This window comes from Adiantum capillus-veneris, chromosome 3, assembly GCF_014529385.1.
Source record: "Adiantum capillus-veneris isolate H3 chromosome 3, ASM1452938v2, whole genome shotgun sequence".
Lineage (NCBI taxonomy): Eukaryota > Viridiplantae > Streptophyta > Polypodiopsida > Polypodiales > Pteridaceae > Adiantum > Adiantum capillus-veneris.
This window is the reverse complement of record NC_140933.1, coordinates 134932112-134943859: the sequence shown is the minus strand read 5'-3', so window position 1 is coordinate 134943859 and position 11748 is coordinate 134932112. Positions and strand designations below refer to the sequence as shown.

General features: G+C 38.8%; 1 protein-coding gene across 3 annotated transcripts; it reads left to right on the top strand.

The window, feature by feature from the left end:
- The first annotated feature begins 4461 nt into the window (after nucleotides 1–4461).
- LOC147461758 (uncharacterized) lies at nucleotides 4462–8618 on the top strand. Of its 3 annotated transcripts, none has more exons than XR_015186619.1 (2): nucleotides 4462–4875; nucleotides 6087–6323. XR_015186619.1 is itself a non-coding variant. In XM_086501771.1 (2 exons), the coding sequence occupies exon 2, from the start codon at nucleotides 7982–7984 to the stop codon at nucleotides 8567–8569; it is 588 nt and encodes a 195-aa protein (XP_086357897.1). In that variant the 5' UTR covers nucleotides 4462–4875; nucleotides 6336–7981; the 3' UTR covers nucleotides 8570–8618. The 3 variants fall into 3 exon arrangements, 1 of the variants encoding a protein (XP_086357897.1); XR_015186618.1 differs by having other exon boundaries at nucleotides 5612–6323; XM_086501771.1 differs by lacking the exon at nucleotides 6087–6323 and adding an exon at nucleotides 6336–8618.
- Nucleotides 8619–11748: the final 3130 nt, after the last annotated feature.

Here is an 11748-nt window from a genome sequence, read left to right as displayed (position 1 = left end):
TACTTTTTTGAAAATATATCAATTTAGCTATGATGAACAAATGTAAGAGATTCTCTCCTACTCAGTACCCAACAAAGTATACATGATTAGACGACTTTTGTATGAGTGATCATTCTTATATAGCAGCCCTAGTGGCACCACTTTACCAAATGATAACCTTTGTACATATGATAGATACCTCTTTTGAACACTACATACGGTTTACTTAGTAATTTTTGTCTCTTATATGTTAAAAGTTGGTTGGGGGTAAGGTTCCACATGGTGGGCCCTACCTCCCACCATGTGGACCTTCTCCTAGGGTTGGGGAAGGGACACACACACACACACACACACACACACACACACACACACACACACACACACACACACACACACACACACACACACACACACACACATTTATTCATGGGAAATAGCTAGTGCCCCATTCTCTCATACATACTGATTTGCCTCACTCAGCCTTGCAACTTCATACCCGCATGCATATCCACATGGATTCTTCTTTACCTACTTTGGATCTTGCCATACCTAGAGATGGACACACACTCTTACACACAGACATATCTCCATGGGAAAAATTAATTTTAGTACTAAGTGTGAATTATTAAACCACATTTTATGCTTCAGATATATCTAAATCTGGATTATAACTATGGCTAGTGACAACTCACATTTTGAGTAGACATGGGTGTTCTTAATGGATCTACACATGCACACATGGGCACTTCACCAATGACTCTCTATTCTTGACATTGAGAAGTTTTTAGGTGGGTCATGACCTTCCAATATATACCCACAAAACCAATTGAGTGGTGCGTGCACGCACACACACACACACAAATGTCTATCTAGGAGAAATCTTAGGCCTTATCTTCTTATAAAGCACTAAAATGGGCTTGCTTGGCTCACACCTAAGACTGCTTGTATTTTCTTGGAGTTTTTTTGACCGGCCCTAGACTATTTGCATGGCTGCATAATAACACATGTGTAAGGGGTCTTTTTTGGATATAAATTTTAGACCTCACTTATGTTAAAATGCTTTGACTCTTGGTTGTAGTAGGGTAATTCTTGATCTTCGATATGGTTTTGTATTCTTGCCTGCATAATTATATGCAACAATTTTTCACTGCAAGTGGAGCGGTTCCACCCTATTCTGGAGTACATTTTCTAGCGGTACACATGGCTCTATTCAATGCTAGCGCAGAAAACAGCATCAGACTGGAGATAGGGCGTGGGCGATGCAGTGGTGTTGCATTCACTTGAACGTGATGTTTACTCTGTGCTTTGCAGATTCAATCCTATTTAAAGGTGAGGGTTTTCCATCACTTAACGGGCTTGTGTACTTCAATATGTGGTTGATGTGTAGAGGTTGCTTTATTTGAGAGGCTTTACTCTGCGTGTGATACACTATGGCTAAAGGCAAAGAAAAGAAAGAGTCTTTGGATGTTCATTCTCTGGCTTCATCTTAGGTGGAGTTCTTTTGCTGGGTGTGTAAATTTTTGAAGCTAATACCTCTTTGCTTGATAAATGATAACATGATGTCATCTCTAAATGTGCGGCTATGTGCTTATGGCATGAGTATGCCTGAGGTGTTGTTGGGCGACTATGGTATGATTATATTTATGTGGATAAAGTGATTACGGTTGTTTGTAACTACCTAAGGGGCTAGAGCCTATATTGGCTAAAGATTGTTTATTAGGACTTGGTTGGTTGATTGCTTGGTACGTAGTTGGAAATAAACCTTCAGTAGTTTTTCTAAGGGCTATTTGATATCATGCATCACAGATATGCAATGGGATTCCCTTCCTTCATGTACATAAGCTGGTTCGATCAGATTTGCCTGTGTTGTTTCCTTTTTGATGGTTACCTTGGGCGGGTATGCTGAGTTGTTTTCTTTCCAATGGTTACCTTGGGCTGGTATGCTGCAGTATGCCACTATTTTGGCTTCCACCTGGGCTGGCATGTGTTTACCTTAGACCCCTTTGCTACTGATAGGTTGCTGTTCTTGGTTAGTATTAATACCTTGGTTGTTGTGCCTTCTAATCTATGCAAAAATGGCTCAGCGTTAGTTTCTCTTGTCTGATACTGTATACCTTAGCATAAAAGGTTTTTAATCTTGTTTAATATCTGGTTTACAGACGCCTAATGGAATTTTGCTGGTCGATGACATCTAGAAATCGTGGAAAGGCATGACTGGTTGATAGGGTTACGTGATCTTTGCAGAAATTTATAGATTTACTTATTTCCGAATATAACCTCCTTTGAAAAAATTGCAGAAGTCCAGCCAATGGTGCTGGCTTTAGTGAGGAGATGGCTAATTCAATTGAGCTAGTTTTGATGAATCCTTGACGGGTGATGGGGTATGGTTACAGTATCATATAAGAATAATCTATGCATGTTTTCTTAGATATGCAGGTAAACTTCGACAAGAGTTTTTTAGAAACTACCTGGGCTGGTTTTTCTTGAGTAATACTCCCAAAAATCGCCTGGTTTACTACATTATCTGCTTGTTTTTTGCACGATTAATGTGTCTAGGTACATAGACATGTTCGAGCTTTTTGAGGGGTTTCTTTGTCTCCTATTTTCTATTGCTACAAGAGGTCAGAGGGATCCACATGTTTAGGACAAGCCTAAGGGAGTTTTTGTTCTTGCAATTACAGGTTTGGATAGTTATTTACTGTCTCAACAATTTATATCATACTTTATCTTGTAGGATAATTACGTATAGCTTCTTATTGTTGAGGATCACAGTTTCTCCGGCTTTTGTTGAAATCCGGCCAAATACTTGCTGGTGTTGCTCACTATAGTGGCATAACCAATTATGGTTGGTTTTTTTGAATATAGGATTGTGTATTTGTGGGTTTTGATACTAATAAAGCCCAAAATGGTTTGTCTATTGTTACTAGGATAAGCTGACTGTAGGGATGAGTACTGTAGTTGATCCTATCAATAGGGCGTAGATCTTGGAAAAGCCTAAAGCAGCTAGGGCAGATTCTGTGTTCTCATTTGCGGCTAAGAACATGGCGTGTACTAGGAAGAGAGCCTTTCTTTATAGAACTTGCAAGAAGAAGGAGATTAATTATAAAGACCTTTAGCACAGGAATACTTCTAATGCTAATCCTTGGCAGTTCTCATGTAACTATGCATCAATAGGTTGTTGAAGTTTTGTTTATGATGGTGTATTTGTCTGCCAAAGTCTCTTGAAATTTATCTTTCAATGATAGTTTACTTTCACCAAAAAGCTATACCTTTGTGATATGGATAACAACTAGGATGCCCATGCATCACCTGCATACAGAGCCAATGCTAACATAATGCTGTGTTGTTTCTATGGGTGCAGGTGAGATCTACTCTCTTTGGTTTAGCTTTTTGGTTACTTTACTGTTTGGAAGATTGGCTGCTAGTTCGAAGTTTGTGAAGGAATTTCTACATTTTAGGATGGTGACTTGTATCAACTTGATGTTATACATTTGTACAAAATTTTGCTAACCAAGTTTGTTTTGTACAAAAACCTTGTCTTTATGTGGGTACCTTGGTCTTTGAACATGTATATGTTTGTTTGTGGTCAATATATGTAAATAACAAAAAGACACACAATGTGCCGGAATTTTCCTCCCTGTCCTCGCTAACCACCCTTGTTTCCTTTGATCAACACATGTGCACATACATAGAGTCTATCCGCACATACATTATAAACGTAGTTTCACCAACCATATCCGCCTTGCAACATCCCCTTTTGAACCTTACACACACACACACACAAGTCACTGACAAATAATTAATTTAGCTATTTTTTGCCATGAACATGGACATACATGCACACAGTTTAGTTAGACTAAATAAATTTAAATTCCTCTCTTTGAGAGATTTACTCAAATCACAACTCGTATGTTACACATTGTAAACATCAAATATCTGTCTTTTAAACTCCAAACACACACTGACTTTTAAAAGTTTTCCTCACTCCCATAGAGGATGGAAAACATCTATGACTGCAAATGTTATGTGCAACCCCCTTCGTCGACTATATTTACTTGATCTCTAGGATCGAAACATCTTGTGGTTTCTTCTACAACATAATTATAAGTGCTCGGGAAAATCACTCTTCCTTGCATACATGATATTCCGTACCCTTGAAAGGATGAAGCGGTATTTCTTCGATTCCCCTCTTTGGCAGTCTTTAGAATACAACACCATATTACACTGCAATTTTTCTAAAAAACAAGAAGTGGGAACGCATTCTTGAGGTGCTATGCAGCTTTGGTTAAATTTTTTTTTACATGCACACACGGCTACGGGTACAGCCTGGCGCTAGCATCTGTCATTCTGCACATAACCGGACAGTAGGAGGAACCGACCTTTATTGGATCTTTTGCTGCAAAGTAAACCAAATAAGAAACGGCCTTTGTCGGTTTCTCTCTCTCTCTCTGTGAATCGAATACAGGTTGCGATAGTGTTTGTTGCTATTTAAAGGTCAGTCGACCGAGCCAAATACTGCACTGCTGCTTTTCCTTGGTGCACGTTGGCTCAAGATTGCTCACTCCAAACCTTTACCTTATTCTTCCTGCCTAGTCGCGTGCACGATCCTGCTTCAAACTAATAATACTCTCACAGTAAACCTTTATTAAGCTCTCTATGGCCTTTATATGCTACTCGGATAAAGTTTGAGTTTAAAAAAGAGAGCTAGCCTTCTTTCTAAACTCAACTCACTTAGCAAATAGTTCCAATTGATTTAGTTTTCTGGATCAATTGCGGGTTTCATACATATCTGGTGGGCTCACAGTTGTGGAGGCGTACAAACTACATTTTATGCTGGTCCTCATGGCGGAAAAACGAGTGGATGCTGATTGCGTGATGTCTTCCTCCTCTAATCAGGTGGACAAATGTTCAAATTTTGCATCAATTTTGGTTTTTCAAGATCGAGAAATGGTTTTTTCAAGATTGAGAAAATAAGTTTTGAAGCTTTAATATATAGCTCTAATCGAACTACACTACTTCGAGAAATATTTAGTATGTTTTGGACATAAATTACAAAATATTTTTATTAGAAAAAAAGGGTGGTTTATTTTGGTCATAACTGTCTGTTTGGACATGATAAAACTTTTTTCTTACATGATATTTTTAAATACTCTACATATAGAGTAAAATAAAGCATTTTCTTCAAATAAAATGCTGCATAAACAAATGTAACCCTTAAAAAAATCATTAAACTTACATTAATGTAGCTTTTCAAGAGTTGTTATTAATTCTAAATTATTTGTGCTAATAAGGTTTTTTTCAATAAAAATACTCTGCTAGACACTACAAATAATTGTCTTTTTGGATGGGAAGTATGGGAACTTTCCTTACCCTACACTTTGCTATTCTAGGAGTGGTAAAAAATTTACTTTACTTCTTGAAGTAATTTAAGATTCCTCTCTTTAACATTTTATTTGAACTTGAGAATATTGTCCCCGTTAACATAAGCAAACAATGCTCTAGATAGAATTTTGAACAGTTATGAATACTTAGATACAGGGGACATGGATGACAAATGCCGGGTCCGTTTTATACCTGTATTCCATGACTAAAAAAAATACTGATGATTTTTTTGTTTGCATGATGGCTGCAGATAAGGATTTCAACTTCTTTTATCTTTGAATTCATGTACTGCTTGATCAACATTAGGCAGGGAGATCTCTTCTTCTGCTATTACTTCATTTTTATCTTATAGATGTAATAAAACATCAAACTCCAAATGTACAAGTTTTTTTGGGCAAAAAATTGTATGTGATCACTTTTATTGAATCTTTGTCATATCTCTTTTTGAATATACTGTTCAAATTGTGAATAAAGTATATAGATTAATACTCCAACACACACACATAGGCACAAGGGCATAAATTGCTTTGTCAATTTTTGTCCGGGAGTATGGCAAAGATACATTAAAATTAGATCTTTAGGTCTTTACCTGATTATCTAATTGGGGTACATACAAACTGTCATTATTTCCTCAGATTGACTGGTTTAAAGGTTGTATGTATTACCTTGTTAATTTTTCTTTTCATTTTTATTTTTTATTTTACTCTTCATTTACTTTTTGTCAGGTATCTCAACTCTTCAAATACACTGCCTGAATACAGATTCTTAATTCCCCAAAAAATATAGAAGCTATCAATAAAAAATTGTGGATGGCCAGTGCCAATCTATACAAACATACCCTTATGCGTCCTTTGATGTACCCTGCAAATAGATTCAGACCTTTTCTGGCTAGAGCTGCCAAAAAATAAAATAAAATTGTCTGTAAGCAATTTTTTTTGCTATGTACCTCTCTCATTTATGATGATTTCTTTCAGGCTGACTCCTTTGCCCTTGGGTTGGAATTTCTGTCGAACTTGCTTCTTCTAAAGCAAGTCTATGTTCTACGTTGCATTGAGGATACAACTGCATCTAAACTTATTATTGGATCAACAATTCTTGAGAATTATTCGCATGGTTTTTTACTACAACTTCTTTCAGTTAACGATTGGATCAAACTCTTAGCAGCTCTGGTTAAAAACAATAAGGAAGCACTTAAATTCTTAGAAGAAGAATTAAAATAACTTCCTGTGCTTCAAAAATCCACACACAATCTCTTTATGGACCCTACCAAACAAAGGATTTCTAGCACCTATTTCACTTGAATCATGGATATTCTTAGCTAATTTTCCTGCCGCCTACATGGATGAATGTAGGGTTCACATTCTTAAAGGTACCCAATTCTTGGATAAAGGAGAGTTAATCGATGTTACCATATACATGTGGTAGTGATGTGTGTGAACACACTAGGACGGCCGGGGCATTTTTTCCCTCTTTAGGAGGTGTTTTTCCTCGTGCATTGTATATACGCCCCTCACTCTAGGGCTATCTATCTTTCCATTGCACACTAAGTAACACACTCTCTATTGTGTGCCTTGAGCTTCCTTTGTCTTCTCCAAGCTATGTGTGTTTCTCTCCAACCTTAATTCCAACAATTGGTATCAGAGCAGGTTATGTCCTCCCGGGCTTAGTCGCCAGCTGCTCCAGCACACACCTACTCACTTTCCAAATTACAATGAGGTTTGGCGAGCATTCGCTCGCAGGTCGACAAATGCTCAGATTTTTGATTCGGGCTCATTTTGGCCTCTGTTTCCACTACAGGTAGGTCTGCACAGTCTATTTCATCATTTTATGCAGAATTTCTGTGTGTGCCATTTTCTGCATAACAGGTGCTTAACACTCTTCTAAGGTTTGTGCTATATAGCATGTGTTTTTCCTTCTTTGTTTCTCCTCTTTTCAGGCAGTTTTCACATCAGGTGCAGCATTTACCATTTCAGAAAGTTTTCACATCAGGTGCAACATTTACCATGGCTTACAACAACACAGATGTGTTCAAGATGCTTGCTGCCGAGGACAGGTTGGATGGGGACCATTACCCTATGTGGGCTTACATGATGCAACATGTTCTTGTACAAAGGGCATCTAGAATATTGTGCAAGGCATTGATGTACGTCCTGGTTCTGAGGATGCAAGCGATGTTGAGGATGTTGCAGGTCTTGCTGCAAGGATTGCTGCTATTAGAGTTGTTTTGCCTACGGCAGAACAAGCTCGTTGGGATGTAAAGGATGCGTAGGCTCATGCATTGACTGCGTTGTCTGTGAAGCGTACCATTGTTCCTCACATCCGTTCAACAAAATCTGCAAAACAGGCTTGGGATATTTTGGCTGGTCTTTATGCAAGTCGCAATGAGGCTAAAATTGCTTTGCTGCGTAAAGAGCTGGAGTCAAGATTATGCATGAGATAGATGATACGGACACTTTCCTTGCTAGTGTCAAGGATATCAATGACAAAATTATTTCTGTACGTGAAGTCATTTTAGACAGTTCCCTTGTGCAGACTATTCTTGATGCCTTACCAGATTCTTACCAGACTTTTGCTAGTACTTGGAGACTTATGACCCAAGGAAATCCAAGTTTGATGCATTATGCACATTGCTGTTGCAAGAGTCACTTTCCAGAAAAACAGGACTAGACAGTGTGCAGTTGAACATGCTTTTATTGTGTCTCAAAGAAGGGGTGGTAAGAGCAATGCAGCCACTTCTTATGGTTATGCTGCGAGTAGAAAAACTTATGTTCCCAATGCTTCTGCTGGTAGCACATTGTCTGGCAATTCTGGTGATAAGGGCAAAAAGAAGATGCGTTGTCATTATTGTAAAGCTATTGATCACTTGATCAAGCAGTGTCCTAAGTTGAAGGCCAAAGAGGCTAAGAAGAAAGAGGGTGGTTCCATTGCAAATGCTGGTTCCAATACAAATGCAACCATTGTTGAGTCTTCTGTAAAAGGAGATTGTAATGCTGATGTTGATGCAAAATGGGCTTTTAGTGCGGAGTGCACTCACAATCCTGCTGTCCATGATGCATGCTTGTCAGTTGCTGCAGATTCACATGTGTGGTATTTCAACAGTGGTGCTACAAAGCACATTACCTCACATCGTGAATTGTTCACCTCTCTCGAGTCTGTCCCTCATGGGAATTCAGTCACTTGTGCCAACAATGCCTCTTATCCGGTTTAGGGAGTTGGAAAGATTGTGCTTACTGCTGCTAATGATAGTTCTTTCACACTTGTTTATGCACTTTATGTACCTGGGATCAAGAAGAATCTTTTGTCTGTATCTGTACTTGCTAGACTTGCACTTGTAGTCAAATTTGTGGATGACAGATGTACAATTCATGATTTGAGGTTTGGTGATGAAATCGTTGCATTTGGGCTTTTGTGCCGTGGGCTGTATAAGATCACTTTGTATGACAAGTATGGACAAAACTTTGCAAATGTAGTTACAGATTCAAGGGATATTTCAGATGCAAAACTTTGGCATGCACGTTTTAGTCAAAAGAATTTTGCCAGTTTGCTGTGTTTGCAAAAATCTAGTATGGTTGCTTCTTTGCCGCCTCTTGAAGCACCTGTCAAACATGTTTGCGAAGGATGTATTTTGGGTAAGATGCAGCGTTCTAAGTTTCCAAAGGATGGTTCAGTTCGGGCCACATGCAAGTTGCAACTTGTACATAGTGATGTTTGTGGGCCCATGCAAACACCATCCTTGGGCAATTACCTTTACTTTGTGACTTTCATTGATGATTACTCAATGGCTCTCTTTAGAGAGAGAGAGAGAGAGAGAGAGAGAGAGAGAGAGAGAGAGAGAGAGAGAGAGAGAGAGAGAGAGAGAGAGAGAGAGAGAGAGAAACAATTTCTGGCTATGGCTGAAACTGTCTCGAAATGTACTATGGGCACCCTCCGTTCTGATCGAGGGGGGGAGTATATGTTTCATGAATTCAATGCATTTTTGGCTAGTCATGGGATAAAACAACAATGTACAGTGCCTTATACACCTCAGCAAAATGGTGTTGTTGAGAGGAAAAACATGTCACTTACGGAAATGGCACAATGTATGGTCAAAAGTCAAGCTTTGCTGCATTCTTTTTGGCTTGAGGCCATCATGTGTGCCACGTATGTACTAAACAGGTGTCCTACGAAAGCTTTGCAGTCTATTACTCCATATGATGCATGGCATGATAGAAAGCCTTCTATTGAGCACATGAGTGTTTTTGGCTGTTTGACATATGCTTTGGTGCCACAAACACAGCACAGAAAATTGGATGATAAGGCTGTCAAATGTATTTTTGTTGGTTATAGTGCTGAAAGCAAAGGTTACAGGTTGTATCATCTCACAAAGCGTATTCTGGTTTCACGGGATGTAGTGTTTGTGGAAGATTCTATTCAGCCCTTGCTGTCATGTCCTAGAGACAGTAATGTAAGCTGACATGACATTTATGACACTTTGTTGCCTCTTTTTAGTGGTGGAAATACGAATATAAGTTCCAATGAGGCAAATTTACAGCCTATGGGGGTTTCTAAAAATGTTATAGATGAGCCTATCACTGATGCAGATGTACATGATGTACTTGATGAGGAAAGGGCTGAAAAGGAGCAGGCTAGAGGTATGCCAAAATGGCTGGTGCACACTTTGCGTGACAGTAAATTGGATGCACCTTTGTCTAGTCGTACTCGTTCAGGCTCTCGCATGTATCTTATGCATCAGATTGTTATGCTTTGGCTGTGTCTAGCTTACATGATGTTGAGGAGCCTCTATCTTTTGATGAAGCACAGAATTTAGAAAATTGAATGGCTTCCATGCAATCAGAATATGATGCACTTTTAGAAAATGACACATGGACTTTATGTGATTTGCCTCCTGGAAAAAAGGCCATTGGTACGAAGTGGGTTTACAAGTTGAAACGCAAGCCGGATGGTGAGATCGATCGCCATAAGGCTCGACTTGTTGCAAAGGGTTATGCTTAGCAAAAAGGCATAGAATATGAAGAGACCTTTGCTCCCACTTGTCGTATGACTACTGTGCGTTTTCTATGTGCATTGGCAGCTCATTTTGGTTGGGATGTACATCAATCAGACATTGTTACTGCTTTCTTGAATAATGACATATTTGAGGAAGTTTATGTAACGCAGCCTCGCGGTTTTGTCAAGAAAGGATAAGAGGACAAAGTGTGCAAATGTAACAAGGCTTTGTATGGGTTGAAGCAATCTCATCGTGCTTGGTACGAGAAAGCTGACACTCATTTGGTCAAACAAGGCTTTCGTAACAGTCCAACAGAAAGCATATTGTATGTAAAGCGTGAGGGTGATGTACTTCTCATTGTGGTTCTTTATGTAGATGATTTGCTGATCACTGGACCAAATGAGAGACATAATGCTGAATTTAAGGCTGATCTGAATGCTACTTTATGAAAGATTTGGGGTTATTGCATCATTATTTGGGCATACAATTTAAGAAGTGTGATGGTGGTATTGCCTTATGTTAAAAAAGTTACATAGAGACATTGCTATGTAAGTTTGGACTTGAGGATTGCAAACCTATTTCCACTCTTATGGAAACAGGTTTGAAGTTGAGTCTACATGATGCTGATGTCACTCTTTACCAAACTGCTGTAGGCTGCCTCATTTATGTATGCAACACACGGCCAGATATTCAATTTGCAGTCTCACAGGTCATCAGATTTATGCATAGCCCAGGGTCGAAGCATTGGCAGGCTGTCAAGAGAATTTTTCGCTTCCTTAGTGGCACTTTACATCTTGGCTTGTTTTATCCCAAGGGGGGATCATTGCCGCAAAATTTACATGCTTTTTCGGACTCAGATTGGGCTGGTTGTTTTGACATGCGAGTGTCCACAAGTGGTTTTTGTTTCATGCTTGGCAGTTCATGTAGGTTGAGCAAGAGGCAACCTACTGTGGCCACTTTGAGTTGTGATTCTGAGTACAAGGCAGTCTTCACAGTTACGATTGAGTGTCTATGACTCAAACGCCTTATGGCTGATTTGGGTGTTGACAGGACACTACCAACACTATCTACACAGACAGTCAGAGCACATTGGCAGTTATCAAAGTTTTCTTCAAACAAAAGTTATTGCTACAACTTTGAAAAATAATTCCTATTACACTCTTGCCTAATAATTCTTTTTGGGCAAATGTATGCCTTTGCCAAATTTGGGATACCTTAGCTACTAACGTGATTTTGTAGGTCATGCCTTCTTTGTCACAAAAAGGAGGGTTTTTTTTTTTAATATAGCTCTATCCATAAGGACATACTGAGCATTGATTTTTTTTGTAATTGAAAGCTACAAACATCGTAGTGAATAAATAATTTAATCTATAAACATACTACTTGATCTATGCTAGGTT

What these genes read in the sequence shown, in the direction of transcription:
- LOC147461758 (XM_086501771.1), top strand. Translation starts at nt 7,982, where the DNA reads ATGCACATTGCTGTTGCAAGAGTCACTTTCCAGAAAAACAGGACTAGA.